The following is an 18,096-nucleotide window of genomic DNA, read 5'->3' as shown; positions in this document are numbered from 1 at the left end:
CTAGTTGAACACCATTGCATAAGGTATAAATATAGGGTCCCTGCACTCTCAATTGATACGCAATAAAAGAGCCTCACGCCCCATAGTATTGAGCCATTGCATTATGAGATTGACGAGTTGCAGAAGAAGCCTATCTCGATCGCGTTCTAGCCGACATGGTTTCTTCAGGTTAGTGGTTATTTGGTTTCAGTGAATCAGTTATGTATTAATCTAATCTTACAGATCTAACTACTACTGATGAACCGCTTTTCTGGCCGTTTGAGCGGAAAACTGATAGGAATTCAAAAGCAACCTGGAATTACTTTTCCATGTCACCCCGGAAGGGCATGTGTAACAGCTTCTGGAACTCCACCAGATTCAATTCCGTTAAAACACCATGATAGGAACATGGATGTCGAAGAAGGGCCGTAAGACTAGTTTTCAGCTCGGGATCAGCAGCATCGAAGATTATGAAATTGAAGCAAAAATACAAGGGTGTCCGGCGGACTAATACTTTGCTTTCAAGGTTGAGCAGGGCAAAAGGTTCTGAGAAAATTGTACCTTTAGATACCAAATCTTATGCTGTAGAAACCGAAAATGGAAAATTTCATGTCAGCGAGCCAGTTGGTGTGGTTAACGATCGCATAGAAGAAGATTTTGCGTCAAAAGAAGTTCCAATTGAGATGTTCTTGGGTCTTACTGAGTTCGATGGACACGAGGGAGTTGATTCAGAATTCAACGAAGATGACTTCTCACTACATGTGTCTCTTTGTTAGTTCGACTGTAGAACGTTTCTCATCGCGTAGATGAATGAACCACAAAGTGAAAATCTGGACAATGATAACAGTCTTGGTCAATCTGTTAATTGGCCTGAAATATCACCTGACAATTGAGTCCAACGCGAAAAGGTTCACATCTCATCCAGTTATCGATCTTTCAGCAACTTCTGCACACTCAACTTAGTTGTAGATTGTTTACATTTCACTGTAATCCCTATTGCTGCATTCTCTTTTCTTGTTCATTAGCTTTGCGAGAATTTTTCGGCTCAAAATCGTTCGAAGCCTGTCAACTAGTAAGCAGATACCATACTTGTCACCCCATGTCTCCAATCTGTATGTACTTTTGGTTTGATGAATCCGTGTAGGACAACGATTAAACTACTAGAGATACAGTTTATAATTCAAAGACTACGACAACAACTCCTGATGGGATTTGGTTTAACGCACAGAAGCTATAGACTTGCTGTCCTGGTCAGTGTCAGATTGAGGCGCAGCGGCCACGCTTGTCTTACCATTATGTGGGTGGTTCCAAAGCCATAGGGACCTGCCCGGTGACCTAATAGAACCCCTTGTTCTAACCTTGCACTTGTATTGTAATATCCCTCTCTATATTATTCAACAACTTCTTTAACAAGATACATGCCCTGCATTTGCACAAGTGTTCAGTATTTATACCAAACTGCAAGCTAAGGCGGTTACAAGGTATTTCCCAAATCTTATCTCTAACCAACAGATTATTATTGAAACTAACAAACAACAACTACTAACAAAGAAAAACACTAACACTCGATCAATTACTCAATTACTAACAGCATCCTATCATTACCCCACCCTAAAAAATGAACCTTGTCCTCAAGGTTGGAATGCAGGAAACCTGTTGACAAACTCTGCATAATTTTCCCAGGTCGCATCCTCCTTAGGCCGATGCTTCCATTGCACCAAAACCTCAGTCATAGATGAACTGCCATGACCCGTTAACCTCCGCCTCAATATTGCCAATGGATAATCCTCCAAGAGTCCATCCTCTGTAACTACAGGTAATGGAACTGCAGGAATGATATCAGAGCCCAACTGTTTCTTCAAGCATGAAACATGAAAAACTGGGTGAAGTTTGGATATGGCAGGTAAGTCAATTTTATAAGCCACGTGACCAATCTTCTGCAACACCTTAAATGGACCATAAAACCGTGGCTGAAGCTTATGAAAGGGATGTTTAGCAAGTGATTGGTGGTGATAAGGTACCAATCGCAGAAAAACCATATCTCCAACCTCAAAAGACCTTTCAGTTCGATGTTTATCGGCTTGCTGTTTCATCCTTACTTGAGCCGATACAAGATTAGTCTTGAGCTGAGACAAAATTCTTCCCCTTTCTTCTAAACTCCTATTAACCAAATCAATCTTAGTTGCTCCAGATTCATAAGTAGGTACAGCGGGAGGTGGCTACCCATACACAACTTCATATGGTGTAAGTTTGGATGAAGTATGAAAAGTAGTATTGTAATGCCATTCTGCCCACGGAAGCCAGTGAACCCACTTCTTTGGTTGATGACTGCAAAAACATCTCAAGTATGTTTCCAAACCTCTATTAGTAACCTCTGTTTGACCATCGGTTTGAGGATGGTAACCCGAACTGAGACACAATTTGGAGCCGTGCAATGCAAAAAATGCCTTCCAAAAAGAGCTCAAGAAAACAGGATCGCGATCACTTACTATTGTGGATGGCATACCATGGAGTTTGAATATATGGTCAACAAATATTTGTGCTACGGAATGGGCAGTGTATGGATGAGACATGGGTAGGAAATGAGCATACTTGGAAAGGCGATCAACGACCACAAAAATAATGGTTTGACCTTTGCAAGGAGGAAGACCAACAATAAAATCCATTGTTATATCGGTCCATACAGTAGATGGGATGGGAAGTGGATTAAGTAGGCCAGGAGAAGCCAAGGTTTCAGTCTTGTTTTGTTGACAAACTGAGCAAGCTGCCACCCACTGCATAACATCAGACTTCATACCCTGCCAATAGAAAGATCGGGAAATTCGCTTATATGTTTTAAGAAAACCAGAATGACCTGCCACTGGAGTACAGTGATGCTCATAGAAAATCTTGTCCCGCCAACCACTAGATGGACTTAAAACAATCCTCCCTTTATACTTAAGAAAACCATTATCAAAATGGTACCGAGCTGTGGATGTGGAAGCACCATCAGAAGGTAACTCCCTAATTTTGTCCATTATCCAAGGATCTTGTTCATTATGCCTCCTTATATCATCCAACCAACCCATGTAAAGATAAGAGATGGCCGACAGTTCCCCATCCGAATGCATCCTAGAAAGAGCATCAGCAGCAACATTATCACAACCTTGTTTATATTGTATCTCGTAATCGAAATCGAGAAGTTTAGAAATCCACTTCTGTTGAAAAGGTGTGTGAGCTCGATGTTGTAAAAAAGAACTTCAGGCTATGGTGGTCAGTTTTAATTACAAAATGCCTCCCTTGAATATATGACTGCCACTTCTTGATTGCATGTACGATAGCCAACATTTCCCGTTCATATGTGGACATTGCTTGAGCTCGTGGGCCTAAAGCTTTGCTTGTAAAAGCAATTGGCCTCCCTTCTTGGTGTAAAACAGCACCAAGTCCATTATTGGAAGCATCAGTTTCAATAATGAAGGTTTTGGAAAAATCTGGTAAAGCAAGAACATGAGGAGATACCATGAGATCTTTGAGAGCCTGGAAGGCCCTAGTAGCTTCATCAGTCCACTTGAATGCATCCTTTTTTGTTAGTACAGTAAGTGGTCCACAAATCTTTCCGTAATTCGAAATGAATTTTCGATAATAGCCAGTGAGGCCAAGAAAACCCCTGAGAGCCTTAACCGAATGAGGAAGAGGCCAATCTTGGATGGATTTAAGCTTACTTGGATCTGCTGCCACCCCTTGCCGAGACACCACATGGCCCAAATATTCGATTTGTGATTTGCCAAAGTCACACTTAGTTCGCTTGACAAACAATTGATGGTCTTGGAGAACTTTGAAAACCAGAGACAAATGGTGAAGATGGGATTCCCAAAGTCATTGTACACGAGAATATCATCAAAGAAAACCAAAACAAACTTCCTCAAGTAGGGTCGGAAAATCTCATTCATCAAACTTTGGAAAGTGGCTGGGGCATTAGTAAGCCCAAATGGCATTACTAAAAATTCATAGTGACCATCATGGGTGCGAAATGTTGTCTTCTCAATGTCACTAGGATGGACCCTGATCTGATGATATCCTGCCCGCAAATCCAACTTCGAAAAAAATTGAGCACCAAACAACTCATCCAACAATTCATCAATTAAGGGTATTGGATACTTATCCTTTATTGTGATCAAATTTAGAGCTCTATAATCCATGCACATCCACCAACTATTATCCTTCTTCTTAACTAACAGAACTGGTGAAGAAAATGGACTGTTACTAGCTCGAATAAAACCCGAATCCAATAATTCCTGAACACACTTTTCGATTTCAGATTTTTGTAAGGGACCATACCTATAAGGCCTAGCACTTGGAGGCTTGCTGCCTTCCAAAAGAGGGATTCTATGCTCATGAGAACGGGAAGGAGGAAGTGTGGTTGGTGCTTGGAATACATAAGCAAATCGAGATAATAAGCCATCTAACTCAGTTTCTTAAAGAACAGTGAGATCCCCAACAATAGCAACCTGAGTCTCGGGTTCTATGAAGAAAAGAACTACACCAAAAGGACCTTGAGAAAGCAATTTCTCCACTTGACAGGTTGAAATGGACGTTGGTGCAGGAGGTGGAGAACTAGAAATACAATAGTGCTTCTTGCCCAATGTAAATTCCATTTTGAGTTTGTCAAAATCCCAAAGAATAGGACCTAAAGTTCTTAACCACTGAGCTCCCAAAACCACATCACAACCACCCAATTGTAGTACATAGAAATCAGAAATATACTCATATTGTTGAATCTGCAACTTAATTTGAGGACAACAACCTTTACTGGAAATAGTACCCCCATTTGCAATCATCACCTCAAAAGAATGTTTTGAGTCAACCTTCCACACCAATTGTTTGGCAATAGACAAACTAATAAAGTTGTGTGAGCTACCCGAATCCAACAATACAATAACTGGGCAATTCTTGATTAATCCAGAGACCTTCATAGTCTAAATATGTTGAGGAGCCGATGAGCCAAAAACTACACAAGCTGTGATTTCCACCTGTTGGTCATCATGGTCCTTACCATCGAAATCTTCAATCCTATCAGCAGAGACATCTAATAACAGTAGTTGTTGAGTAGCACAAACATGCCCCCGAACTCATTTCTCTGGACAAGAATAACACAACCCCTTTTTCCGACGATCTTGAAGTTCTTCAAAGGACATTTTTCTCACATTACTAGCCCTAGATGTGCTAGAATAAGAATTACTACCAGATAACAGAGGCACAGATTTTGAGTTGGTAGCATTACTGAAAGAAGAAGCAGAATTGCTGGAGAAATTTCGAACCTTGGTATCTGATAGTTTGATGTCCAATTGGAAGGCCAGCGCAATTGCTTCATGTACATCAGATGGGCGAAGCAATTTGACGTCATGACGTAACTCCGGTTTCAGTCCACCGATGAAACAACCATGTATATCCCTCTCTATATTATTCAACAACTTCTTTAACAAGATACATGCCCTGCATTTGCACAAGTGTTCAATATTTATACCAAACTGCAAGCTAAGACGGTTACAAGGTATTTCCCAAATCTTATCTCTAACCAACAGATTATTATTGAAACTAACAAACAACAACTACTAACAGAGAAAAACACTAACACTCAATCAATTACTCAATTACTAACAACATCCTATCATGACCTCGACGCCCCAGAATTTCTGATCACCGGACTCGACACAACACTACGGTGTTATTCTACCCCTCCCGACTTCCTAGTTAACAGATTGTCGTGTCGAACTGTCTTCTGTTGTGCTGTAGTGTGAATGTGAAAGCAGTTCTGGCTGTTGAGATTTAGAGAGGAAGGAGACAATCCTATGTTCGACGTAGTGGAGGAGAAATTTTTCACTATGATCGGATTACAGATTGTACATCACAGTGTTTTTATATAAATAGTGGAAATTTTTATTTTTTAAGTTATTAACTTTTTAACACACATATCTCATCATTTATTTAGTGACACGTGGTGTACCATCCCTTGTACCTGTCACATTGAAAAATCTCTCGTGACCGAGAAGCCTGTAATTAAGAATATAATTTGCTATTTACTTTACTATTCAACTCATATTCGCAAGCAATTTCAGACAAGAATTCATTATTTCCTACTCAGTTTTAATTTTTCTTGATTGAAAATTATAAGTTTTTCTTGACAATCAATGAACTGAGCCTACACGGTCATAGTCCAACACAAATGTTTTATTCTTAGAAATAAAAATGTACCCTGAAAACAAACAAAAATATTATTTTTACCATCGGTTTGTATTCACATGTGTATCATCTCTCAATAGAGATGGAACCCACACATTTTGTAAGTCCTACCCCTATTAGAACGATGGTACAAATAAATAGTAAATATAGCACAACTCGAAGAAAGAAAAGTAGTTACTAAGCTAACCTTTTAGATTTTATGTACCAAGTTTCCACCCCTTAGTAGCAGTAGCACACAGTGGCAAATCTAGGATTCTAACACTAAGTGGTCATAATCAATGTACACTAGGCGCTAGTTGGGCGGCATGCTTGGGCCTAGAGCCTAGACGGGGTCTAGACGGGCTAGGCAGATTTAAGTTAATTTATTATTTATCATATAATCATATAAATAAGTGCTTATTTACAAGATGAAAGTTCAAGTGATTATAAGATCGTAGTACTTGAGATGTCATATGAATTTAAAGTGAACTTTAAAATAAATAACGGTGTCAAACATATTGTATAAAAGTATTGGTTGATTAATACATCATCTTTTTATTAATTAAAATGCTAGGTATCACAAGCTAATTGGAAAACAATTAAAAAAATGAGGAGTTGGTCACTTAGAAAACAGAGAGAGAAAATCTTTCTCCTTCATTGGAACCAAGGTGCAAGAATAGCAAAGTTATGGTGGTCTTCAAAGCTTATGTTGCACAACATCTGCACAACTATAGTGATTTTCTCTCTTCCACCACCTACTCAGTCCATTGAGTGGTCCTCAAACGTTCTCACAAACACTTCTTCAAATTTTTTAGTGCTCCCAGTACCACTCGGATCTGTACATGCATCTGCCTTTGGCAACACATGAGTTGATTAGAATATTAGCCCTAAGACGACGAGTTAAAAAGGAGCAATTTTCTCATATAATCTAGTCTAAATACAAATAAAGCCATCATTCAATAAATACTTGTTAATTGTTAGAAAACTGCAGGCGATCAATGATATGAGAGAATCTCTCGTTAGATAATTAAAGTTCGCAACTCATTCTCTTGTTATTAAAAGTCAATCCCCGTCCTAATCTTTCACCTAATCCTAGATCTTACCTAGCAACCAAACACTAGCGTGTTCATCACATGAGGAACAATTTTCTATCACCTACCACGTACACGCGTCAACCATGTGGCCCCAGTTGACCAAAACTCCGTTCTACACGGGGGGGAATCAAACACGACAAAACTGACCAAATCCGCCGCTCCCTATCCCTTTTGGTTTTTTTTTTTTTTTAACTCCCAACGGATTCTCTTCGGATTTTGGAATTTGTAAATCGTATTTATCGTACACCTTACGATTAATTTTTGTCAAAGTATTATTTGGATTTAATTTTAAATAAAAATATTTAAAATGATTTCTAATAGTACGATGTACAATAAACGGACATCATTTACGGATTTCGAGAATCCGGCTAGTGTGGTTACTTTCTCCAAATTCTACGAGGACTTGACTTCCGCATTTACCCTTCAACTCTCTTTTATTTGCAAAAGTGACACGTTACTAACGCCATAGTCACAGTGTCATCCCCGCCAATTACAGTCGACTTTCAGTGGCAGTTTCGGGAATTCGGTTTATTTTACAGTTGGGGTCTGAAACCGAAGCTTCCTTGCTTTTCCTCCATCTCTGAAGAAGCTGTTGGTATTGGGCTTTTTGACTTTGATCAGAGCCACCGCTACCTCTGTTTCGCTGAAATTGCAGAGCGATTCTGATCTTCCGGACTGCGATTTATAAAGGGTATTCCTCGGACTCAGATTCTCGTGCTGAAATTATTTGCCAAGCAATTCATAATTTGACACTCTGTACACAAATACAGGTATTTGTTTATGTATTTTTCTCTAATTTCTCTAATTCAATCCTGTTTTTCTTTTAATTTTTGGTGTAATTGGTGATATGGGTTTGGCTTAATTTGATTTTCTGCAAATTGGAAAATTATCATTTTAATTTTTAATTGTTACTCTTTATTTGGGATTTTTCAAAAATGATCGCTGAAATTGTGAGATTATTTGATTTTCTACTTTTTTTTTTGGTAATTTAATTTTTGGTTAGTGAATGCAAGTTTATGACATTGTGTTAGGTTAGCCGATCCGATTAATTATTAATGTTGTTAAGTTGGTGGGATTGGTTGAACAAGAAAGAGGAAAGGGAAGGGCCTGAATGAAAGAATTGGTTTTCTACTGATTCATTGAGGAATGCTTCATGGACTAATTTAACGTGTTGGTAATTGCAAGGTTTTGTTTCCAAACCTTTGTTCCGGATATCCGGGTACAATGCGTGCACCATCATTGCTTGCACAATGTTTGCCCGGCTTGGTGCCTCAAGACAAAGGAAGTCAAAGCGTGTCCTCTATTTCGGAGAGGGATTCGCACCTCCCTTCACCAGCTGTTGAGATTATCCCTTCGAAGGTATGATCCTATCGAACCCTTCAACCATTTGTGATCGTAATTCTACATGTATGACCCAAGAAATATAAACGTTATTGTCAGTTTTTGTTCGGTTTGAAAAGGTAAGGGTTTGTTGTTCGAAATTTTGTTGGAAGAGAGGGGGCTAATAAGTTATATTTGTATTGTGACATTGTTCCATTTATACACCGCAGACTGCTCACCCGTACAAGTATGCTGGTGAGAATATTGACTTGCAAGGACTCAATGTCTTCAAGGTATGTCTTTCTTCTCCTATTTGGTCTGGTCTTTATACCTTGGCTTGGTAGAAAAGCATCGTTAGGTCATTAGTTTATGGAAGATTAGTTGCAGACTGAAATTGATTATAAATTAACTATCCCGATTAGACATTTCTGTTTCCAATTAAACCTTTTGCTATGGAAAGTCGCAATCTTTTGCCATGGTTCCTTGTCTCTTCTAGAAGTCTCTTTTATTTTGGTGCTCGATCCTTTTGATTTTTCCCTGCGACCTGCTTTTTTAAAAGATGAATATTAAATTATATGGCTTGTGGAATTTGGCTTGTATTACCTTACTGGACGCATTAATGTCTGGATGGATTAATTATCATGGAAAAGCAGCATAGCTAACAAATCATGGAGCATTTTGCATTATTGTTGTTGAAAAGTATGTTGATAAGTTGATTGATGGCTTTCTCAATCTTTAATAGGGGAGAGTTAGTGTTTCTGATATCATCGGCTTCAATGGTTCAGAGATGATATCCATAAAACCATATGGTATGGACACCGGACATTGCATTCCAATAAAGTGAAGATTTCAATTCAAATTTGGCTGTCGTCATATGATAAAGTCCCAAGAGCAGTCTCTTTAGATCTAAAGAACTATCTACTTACTTTATCTGAGATTAAAACTGGATATTCATTTACTGCGCAGGGCATCTGAAATCTTGGGATAGCTCCATTGATCTTGTTAATGTCCTTAAGCATGAGATTCGAGATGGGCAAGTGAGCTTTCGAGGAAAAAGGGTGCTTGAGGTAGTATATCTTGCTCTTTCATGCTTCAGTTCAGTTTTCTTTTTACTTGTTCTTGACTTTTAAACTTTGCTCCGAGTGCCGTGATTATAACTTTGTATCTCTTGATATATCATTAAATTTCACCCGGTGACTATTTGTAATCAAGGTTTGGTCGATATTAAAAATGACACTATTATAATAGTGCTTAATTTGAATAATCATTTGTTCTCATGTTTTCCCAGAGGCCTGAAAGTTTTGCAATTTGTTCTCTACAAGAGACCACATCTAAAACAGTGCTACATCTAATTATGTTCGCCGAAATGTTCTCTAAATTACTTTTTCTTGGGTAAATATTACGGATCCAGATAAGCAACTAAAATGTGCTTAAATGTGTACTCTATTTCTATTGAATTATGTTGATAAAGTTTGCCATTGTCACTTCCTGCAAGTATGTGGTTGTAATAAGCCTCAACACTCCTTTGCTACTCCATCGTTAAACTTCCTTTCGCTAATCAGTTACTAATTGATCAGTGGCTTAATCTTTTTACCTGCTGATTCTTGCAGTTGGGTTGCGGCTATGGCCTTCCAGGGATTTTTGCATGCCTAAAGGTATGCTATTATTTATGGCTTTTTTTGTCCCATTTTCTTTTGATTTCACCCCATGCTGATATCATTCCTTTTCTTTAAATAACCGATGTCTAAATTTTTTTCAAATACGGCGCTTTGGGAAGAAAATTGCTTGAGTGATGACATAACATTTCCTGTTGCAAGAATATTAACCATTTTGCTCACGTGAAATGTTGGTGGTTAAAATTTCCCATAGATGGGATTATTTGGATGGGGTTTTATGTTAATTTCAATGTCATTGGGATAAAATATGAGTGCATACGTCTTCATAGCAGCTTCGTTCAAGGTCTAATAAATTCCCAGCCAAATACGTGAAACAATTAAACCAAAAGAAAATGAAATAACGGGTGAAAAACAATTCGGTAAAAGGTCGTACCCAGTGCACAAGACTCCCGCTTTACGCAAGGTCTGGGAGAGGTAAATGTCGGCTAGCCTTACCCCCATTTTATGGAGAGGCTGCTCCCAAGTCTCGAACCCGAGACCTACCGCTCATGGGCGAAGGCACTTGCCATCGCACCAAGTGCGACCTCTATAGGCTTTGGAACATATTTGAAGAAGTTGATTTATAATGTTTGTCTAATCTGACTCATTTATTCATAGGGAGCTTCCACGGTGCACTTTCAAGACCTGAATGCAGAAACCATTAGATGCACAACTATACCAAATGTCCTAGCCAATCTTGAGCAGGCTCGAGACAGGCAGAGCCGGCAGACAGAAAGCCCTCTGACTCCATCAAGACAAACTGTGACCCAGTCAGTGCATTTTTATGCTGGTGACTGGGAAGAACTTCCCACAGTCTTGTCTATTGTAAGGAATGATGGTGAAGCATCAACAGGAATGAATCTCAGCTTCTCTGAGGAGGATTTTATGGATGGATGTAGCAGCCAAGACGGTAGCATCTTGGCACGAGAATCCTCCTCAAGGCGATCGAGGAAGCTTTCAGGAAGCCGGGCATGGGAGAGGGCTAGCGAGACAGAACAAGGAGGCGGATATGATATTATCTTGCTGACAGAGATCCCATATTCTTTGACCTCGTTGAAGAAACTTTATGCACTCATAAAAAAGGTCAGTTTCTTTGCCCCTTTCTACATTTTACGTGAAGACATTGAAGCAACATGTTTGTTATGTATTCTTCCAATTTTTCATACGAACAAACTATTTACGCTGTTTTATTTTTGCTTTGAAATTATCAGTGTTTGAGGCCCCCATATGGAGTGCTGTACTTGGCCACAAAAAGGAACTACGTTGGCTTCAATAGCGGAGCTCGGCATCTCAGAAGCCTGGTAGATGAAGAAGGCATTTTCGGAGCCCATCTAGTGAAGGAGATGGCTGATAGAGATGTATGGAAGTTTTTTTCCAAGTGAACTAAAAGTACAGAAGTCAGTAATAAGGAAGTCAAAATATTAAAGATAAGCGGAATAGGATCGTATCCGGAACCTCTTTGTGAGGATCTTAGGGATAAGTTCATCCTATCTGTTTATTAGTTATCCTGCGGTCAGAAATCATTTTGAAGTTTTTATTTAAAATTGAACACAAACAGTACCTAACGACCGCACGATGTATAATGAACGGGTAAGATGAATTAATTCTTAGGATCCTCACAAAGGGGATTCGGAGAGGATCCTCATCCAAGATTAGCCGACAAGTGTCTAATGTTTTCTTCCTTTTTTTTTTAAATACATTTATTTGTTTGAAGAAAATACATTTATTCTTTAATATAGTGTAAATTAGGACACTGTAATCTCTGTGTTAGATCATATTTTTTGAAATCTAAATAATATAATAGTACTTGCTCGTGGTGTAGGGGCGCCTTGCGCGATGATAAGGTTGCTCTTCTGTGACCAAAAGGTCATGAGTTCGAGTTGTGAAAACAACCTTCTTGCAAAGCAACCCTCGCAAAACTGAGAGCCTTGTTGGTTTAGGGTTGCTCTTTTTTGCTAGCGGTTTGTTTGGCCACTTTGCAGTTCAAAATTATTTAGGAAAGAGATTTGGTCAAGTAACTTCAAAATCTAAAATGGTAAAAGATGCATTCTATGTTATACCATGTGATCAATTAACTGGTTGGAAATATGGCCTTCTAAAAAAATAAAAAATAAAAAATAAAAAAAATAAAAAAAATAAAAACAATTTCCTCACACTCCATTTCTCTTGGTGTCCACCTCTTTTTACGTCGAACTTTTGATTCTCCTTAGTTTATTCGATCCAACAATTAAAGATAAATAAAGGTGTGCTGGGCGAGAAAGAGGTGCAAAGATCGATCCCCCTTACAAAACTATACATAAAATGTTAATATCTATATGTAAAATTTTAATGAATACAGGCGGGAAGGGTGGACTATACAGAGAAAACTTAATTTTTTTTAATGCTTCAATTGGGTGAAAGGTAAAAACATCCAAGAAGTCTAAAAGGTACATAGAGTTTGCCTCTGAAAGATAAAGTCGATTGTATTGCTGTTTGACACAAGTACAACATCCCTGAATATCCGAACTAAAACGTCTACTTCTTTACTGAAGATGAAGTGGCCTCGTGATGTGAACAAAACATTTCTGCGGGTGGCAAAGTCCGTTGATGCTATCTTGATCTTTTGGAGCAACAGACGCAGGGCAAGAGAACGGCCAAAGGAGAAGATACAGCGTGAGGGAACTGCACATCAATACTTAGAAACGAGTCTCTGGATTCTACATGCTACCCTGTCTGTGTCGGTTCTCTGTCAACCTCCTCCACACCATCTTCCCACAATGCAATAACGTCAGGATTGCGATGAAGAAAAGGAGCGGAATACCGATGATACAACCCCCAGATGCAAAATTAACAAGTGTCTGAGAAGTTGAAGGCAAAAGTCAAGCAGGTCTAGTGTAGCATTAAGTTATGGAAAACAATAAACACAATAATAAAATGTAATGTTATTGGCAATCCGACAATGTCATCCTGCACTCTTCCCTAAAACAACTTTTCCTTGTATGTTTACAAATTTGGAGTGTCAGGTGACTTTTTTGGAGTGCCAATAACAGGTCCTAATCATAAAATACAAGATAATAAATAAATAAATAAATAAATCCTCAAGTAACTAAAGAAAAGTAAAAGCAATGCAAACAATTCTTCAAATAGTAGATGAACCATTAAACACTGTACTTAAATGGAAAGAGCTTGTAAGAAGAAAAATGGAGATAGCCGAAATGCCTAAACAAACAAATAAACATTATAGGAGTCAATTTCCACACCCTAACGGAATTAGATACTCAAATTATGCCTTCTTCGCATACCCTAACAATTGCTCAATTTCCATAAAATTTATGAAATAAACAAATAGATAAGCTCTCCTTTCTTTACCATTTTACTGGAACTTGTGGACTTTTATTTAATAGAACGCCACCTCATGTATGCACCTTTTGCATATCTTGAGCCTTACATAATGCAAATTAGTTGCTAATTGTATATCTACCAATCCATCATATATTATGTGTATGTGCCACTATGTCATGTCATAGAATGGCAAGTTTCCGTTTCTTATTTATCGTGAATGTGTTTTTGTTCAAACCCACCAGAATATAGATATATATATATAGAAACTTCAGAACTACCAAGTTAAAAGCACATTAAAACATCAATGGAATGTCAAGAAAACAGTTGGACAAAGTGCATAAGCACTGACGTGTGTCTGTGTGTGACTCTGTCTGTTTTCCTGAATAGGTGAGGTTAGAGAGACAATTACCACCAGGCCTGCTACAAGATGAACTACAGGAACAAAAATCTGGTCCACCTTGTTCCCTTCTGCATATCCATTGAATGCAATGACCATGGAGAAAGTATGAATTGTTACAAACGCAAGGGCGATGAGTGCTGCGAAAAAAAACAAGACACAAATTGTCGGACGGATAAAGCTGACAGAAAGAATGAACTTTTCTAAACACCAGCCAACTACCAAAATGCTGTTGCAAAAGTTTCAGGAAATTCGATTTCAGTTTCCCTTGCTTGTTCTGAATGTACAGGTGGAAACTAAGATGGTCAAGAAACTACACAACCTCGCAATCACCTATATCTACAAACATGCTCAAAAAATCTAACTCCTATAACTGAAGAAAAAAACTAATTCCTCGCAAGCACCTATTTTAAGGTTTGACTCACCAGAGAGGAGAAAAAATGGTATCTTCGAGCACCTGTCAACGAAGAAGGTTGCTGGACCAAATGCTGGTGTTAATAGGCTGAGACAGAAAAACACAGCATGTGCCACACCATGACCCAGACCTCCAGCTGCATGATCAAACTGATAGAATCAGTCTAGTATGACAAAAAAGATTAAAATTGTTTGAATTGTCCTTTACAGAGGCTTAGAAGGGATTATGTGAACCAGTAAACGTGATACTATGCAGCAGCAGCAGCATCACAAGGCAAACAGATATACAAGAAGGTTCAAAACTTTTATTGTTGGACTACTTGGACTACCACTGTACAGTTGGTATCCACCAGAAAATAATTGGAGAGTTGCATGGAAGAACACAAACCTAATAGAATGATAACAACAACAAAATATACAGAACTCAAAAGCACATCACCCTATAAACTCAATCACAAAGTTCTTAAAGGTGGAAGCCCACCAACTACCACCACCACCCCCCTCTCCCCTCTTCTTGATATATGATGACTACAAATGTAACAAATCTGAGAACCTCGTAAAGCTTACCCAGAGCGATTTGCATCTTATCAGTTAAATATAGCCGTGGTTTAGAGACTCTATCAGCAAAAGCATCCAATGTATCTTCCAACTTCCTACCATAATATGCAAAACAAGAGATGTTATATACCTTAATCAACCATAAACAACCCAAACTATAGATCATATGCGTCACATATACAAAGTGTAGAGGGGCAAAAGAATTACACAAAAACTTCTACACAGAGAGAACCTACTCTTAAATAGAAAACATAACATCCAAGTATAAAGGTTGTTGTGGGCTTCCACAGATGGCAGAAAGTTTCTAAACTTCTATGATCGAGAAAACTGATTTACTTGATGCAGAAACCAGCAAGAATTTTAGTATTAGAAAACTCAGAAGCAGTGATGCGTGGGAAAATCAAGAAAATGACATTCAGTGAATGCGGTGATATTATGAAGTTGAATAAGTCAACAGAAAGATCAACAAAGCTAGGGCACAAGAATATTGCAGAGCATCTTAGACATTGAAAGAGTAAGAGTGTCATTTCGATTATGAGTAAAAACAACAGGGCAAAGCATTGAGGTATAACTAGAAGATAACATGCTCATGACATTCTGAGATAAAACAAAGTCAGAACATTCTGTAAGGAAGCCTTACATAGAGATTCTTTAACCTCAGGTCCTCAGCTGGATAATACACATTTACCAATACAAGTTACAGAGTAATGGGAGTTCTTTGAACACTGCCTAACCCTAATCCTAAAACCACACTAAGTTCACGAGTGAGACCCTTTTCAAAAGTCTTCCACAAAGAATACCCCAAAACTATTTGCTACTCCATGAACTATCCTCTACTCGAGTCGAAATAATTATGAAATGTTTCATAATAAACTATCCCAACTTTTTATTATGCCTTAGCTTACATTAAAAGAGAGAAATTTTTTCACTTCTTCCCATTACTTATAAATTATAAGAAATGCTAGCGAACCTTTAACAGGCTTTAACTTTGTTGAGCCCCAAAAACAATTAAGGACAAAGCCCCAAGAAACCAACTTACTTGTAGACCTTCCAGAAGAGAACCCGAAGCCCTTCTTGAAACACAACCGATGTGAATATGAGAATGCCATACGGCCACCATGCCGATGATTTCAGAGGTAGGAATGCCCTCCACAATCCCGACAACACGATGAGACTTATAAGCCATAACAATGTACTGCACACATGATTAAAAAGCAATATTATGAGCCCAAATTACATTGTATTCATACACCATAAACAAAATGTGAATTAATCCCTTTCCTAATAATCAAATTCGACTTCCAATTTGCTTAATTTTAAGAATTCTGCAAACACTGAACAAATCACTGCCACATTTTCCAAATTCCATCGTAAAAATATGAGCTTGATTATTAGCACAGCTACAACGTAAGCTTAAATTGAAAGTTTCAATGTTCCAAAGCTACCCAAGAAGGAAAATTTACCCTAAAAGGAAACACACCAACAAAAGGGGGAGAGAGAATTAGGTGCAAGCTGACCTTGAAAGGACGGTAAGAACCAGAAAGGGTTTCTTGGAGATGACAGAGACGAAGAGGGAGAGGGAGGGGCCTAGCGCTAGCAAGGCGTAGCCGATCCCTGCTGCTATCGTCATTTCCCTTGATCGATCGGGGAAAGCTTTTTACTCAGTAGACTCCGTCTCCGACTCGGTTCACCTAAAAGGGGTTTTTATTTTTCCAAATTTCTCTTTTATTTTCGGTTTTAAGATAATTTTATTATTTAAATAATTTGCAGTTTTGATTATTCTGCGGTAGTGGGTTGTGATGAATCCTCATATCATATCCGTTTGTTATAGATATCAAAATTTATTATTAATTTTTTAATTTAAAATTGAATATAAATGGTACCTGATTAAAATTGATCCCATGATGTACAATGAATGAATGTGATTGAAGGATTTATGATACCATTTTTTTGTAAGTCTACGGTACGATTTTTTCTTCTTCTTGTAACTAAGAGCTTTAAATTCGAATTTTGTAGACGTTGAGTTTGTAGTAATTAATTAATTTTAAATATTTTTTTTTACTATTGTTAAAATAATTTGTTTGTCATTTAGTATTACGGTGTAGTAGTATTCTTCTTTATTTGTAAGTAAAACGTCTTAAGTTTAATTCTCGCAAAAGACGAGCGTGAACTACATTATTATTAGTCTATTGTGAGGTTTAACTCTCTCTCCTCTTAGTATAAATAATATTGTTTGCTAAAAAAATGATCTATTTTATATGAAATTGCTTTATCAATATTATTTTTATTGGAAAATGTCTAAATTGCCCTTCTATTATAATACCCACTTATAGGGATCAATTCAAGCTCGTAAATGACAAGGGCATGCAAATGTACGAGAGGCCGCACTCTTAAGTGAGTTTTCAATGTGCCAAAGTACACTATGTGTAATTTTATAAGTAAAAGAAAGTTATATATTTTAATATCCGTTTATTTGTTTAATGACATTTAATGTACTATTTCGTGACACTAAAAAATCTCTAATGCACTAAAGGTAAATTACATATTCGTTTCAAAGTGGAGTTTCTGGATTCTTTTGCTTCCCCCGATTGATGGTAAAGCATAGAAGCACCGACAAGGATGCGCTTGCTGTCTTGTGCCTGTGCTTGCTTTAGACGCATTTTTTACAAGAAAAAAATGTGAAAAAATGCAAATAAAAAGGTAATTTTTTGCTGCTAGGAAGCAACACGATACCTTTTCACTTATGTTATGAGTAGCAAAAGGCCAAGCACCGGGGGCTAGACAGCTTACAATATTTATTCAAATCCCCAAACCACCCTTGAGACACTACATTCAAGGCCTAAAATAGGGACCAAAAGCAAGTATAGTGCACTCAAGAATGAGTAAACTTTTAGAGCAAATCCACCCTGTGGACTTTGCGCCAGCACCCAGCGCATTTATCCACTCAAATGAACAGTAATAGACTGGAGTGAACAGTAATAGGCCAAGGCATCTCTACCCCTAAAAAAATGCGCTGGCACCCAGCGCATTTATTTGGTGTGTTTTTTTTTTAAGTTTATTTCAGATAAGATTTTTAACCCATTTAAAATAAAGAATAAAAAAATAAAATAGTTTTAATTTCGGATAGGATTTTTAACCAATCTCGTCACGCCACGTGTCA

At 37.9% G+C, this 18,096-nt stretch overlaps 3 protein-coding genes across 5 annotated transcripts; 1 reads left to right on the top strand and 2 right to left on the bottom strand.

Annotated features, from left to right (window-relative positions):
* Positions 1-1,314: 1,314 nt before the first annotated feature.
* Positions 1,315-2,660, bottom strand: LOC126619277 (uncharacterized). Of its 2 annotated transcripts, none has more exons than XM_050287602.1 (2): positions 1,633-2,660; positions 1,315-1,402 (listed from the first exon to the last, which is right to left on the bottom strand). In XM_050287602.1, exons 1-2 carry the CDS (start codon positions 2,070-2,072, stop codon positions 1,333-1,335), a joined length of 510 nt encoding a protein of 169 aa, XP_050143559.1. In that variant the 5' UTR covers positions 2,073-2,660; the 3' UTR covers positions 1,315-1,332. The 2 variants fall into 2 exon arrangements, 1 of the variants encoding a protein (XP_050143559.1); XR_007622011.1 differs by having other exon boundaries at positions 1,345-1,402; positions 1,590-2,660.
* A 5,145-nt stretch (positions 2,661-7,805) lies between these two features.
* Positions 7,806-12,052, top strand: LOC126619264 (uncharacterized). Of its 2 annotated transcripts, none has more exons than XM_050287575.1 (8): positions 7,806-7,962; positions 8,457-8,630; positions 8,822-8,884; positions 9,334-9,400; positions 9,558-9,658; positions 10,202-10,246; positions 10,865-11,329; positions 11,458-12,052. In XM_050287575.1, exons 2-8 carry the CDS (start codon positions 8,496-8,498, stop codon positions 11,626-11,628), a joined length of 1,047 nt encoding a protein of 348 aa, XP_050143532.1. In that variant the 5' UTR covers positions 7,806-7,962; positions 8,457-8,495; the 3' UTR covers positions 11,629-12,052. The 2 variants fall into 2 exon arrangements, with proteins under 2 accessions (XP_050143532.1, XP_050143531.1); XM_050287574.1 differs by having other exon boundaries at positions 7,813-8,041.
* Positions 12,053-12,601: 549 nt separating this feature from the next.
* Positions 12,602-16,658, bottom strand: LOC126619265 (gamma-secretase subunit APH1-like). Its single transcript, XM_050287576.1, has 6 exons — positions 16,454-16,658; positions 15,976-16,131; positions 14,946-15,031; positions 14,390-14,515; positions 13,977-14,104; positions 12,602-13,083 (listed from the first exon to the last, which is right to left on the bottom strand). The coding sequence occupies exons 1-6, from the start codon at positions 16,564-16,566 to the stop codon at positions 12,943-12,945; spliced, it is 750 nt and encodes a 249-aa protein (XP_050143533.1). The 5' UTR covers positions 16,567-16,658; the 3' UTR covers positions 12,602-12,942.
* Positions 16,659-18,096: the final 1,438 nt, after the last annotated feature.

This window comes from Malus sylvestris, chromosome 4, assembly GCF_916048215.2.
Source record: "Malus sylvestris chromosome 4, drMalSylv7.2, whole genome shotgun sequence".
Taxonomy (NCBI): domain Eukaryota; kingdom Viridiplantae; phylum Streptophyta; class Magnoliopsida; order Rosales; family Rosaceae; genus Malus; species Malus sylvestris.
Note: the sequence above shows the minus strand (reverse complement) of the source record. Positions and strands in the feature narration are given on the sequence as shown.

What these genes read in the sequence shown, in the direction of transcription:
- LOC126619265 (XM_050287576.1), bottom strand. Translation starts at nt 16,566, where the DNA reads ATGACGATAGCAGCAGGGATCGGCTACGCCTTGCTAGCGCTAGGCCCC. An exon ending in CTCTTCTGGAAGGTCTACAA is followed by an intron (nt 15,032 to 15,975) that starts GTAAGTTGGTTT and finishes ATATTATGGTAG; the next exon opens with GAAGTTGGAAGATACATTGG. An exon ending in ATCTTGTAGCAGGCCTGGTG is followed by an intron (nt 13,084 to 13,976) that starts GTAATTGTCTCT and finishes TCAACTTCTCAG; the next exon opens with ACACTTGTTAATTTTGCATC.
- LOC126619264 (XM_050287575.1), top strand. Translation starts at nt 8,496, where the DNA reads ATGCGTGCACCATCATTGCTTGCACAATGTTTGCCCGGCTTGGTGCCT. An exon ending in GAGGAAAAAGGGTGCTTGAG is followed by an intron (nt 9,659 to 10,201) that starts GTAGTATATCTT and finishes TGATTCTTGCAG; the next exon opens with TTGGGTTGCGGCTATGGCCT. An exon ending in TTTATGCACTCATAAAAAAG is followed by an intron (nt 11,330 to 11,457) that starts GTCAGTTTCTTT and finishes TGAAATTATCAG; the next exon opens with TGTTTGAGGCCCCCATATGG.
- LOC126619277 (XM_050287602.1), bottom strand. Translation starts at nt 2,072, where the DNA reads ATGAAACAGCAAGCCGATAAACATCGAACTGAAAGGTCTTTTGAGGTT. An exon ending in TATGCAGAGTTTGTCAACAG is followed by an intron (nt 1,403 to 1,632) that starts GTTTCCTGCATT and finishes GTGCAAATGCAG; the next exon opens with GGCATGTATCTTGTTAAAGA.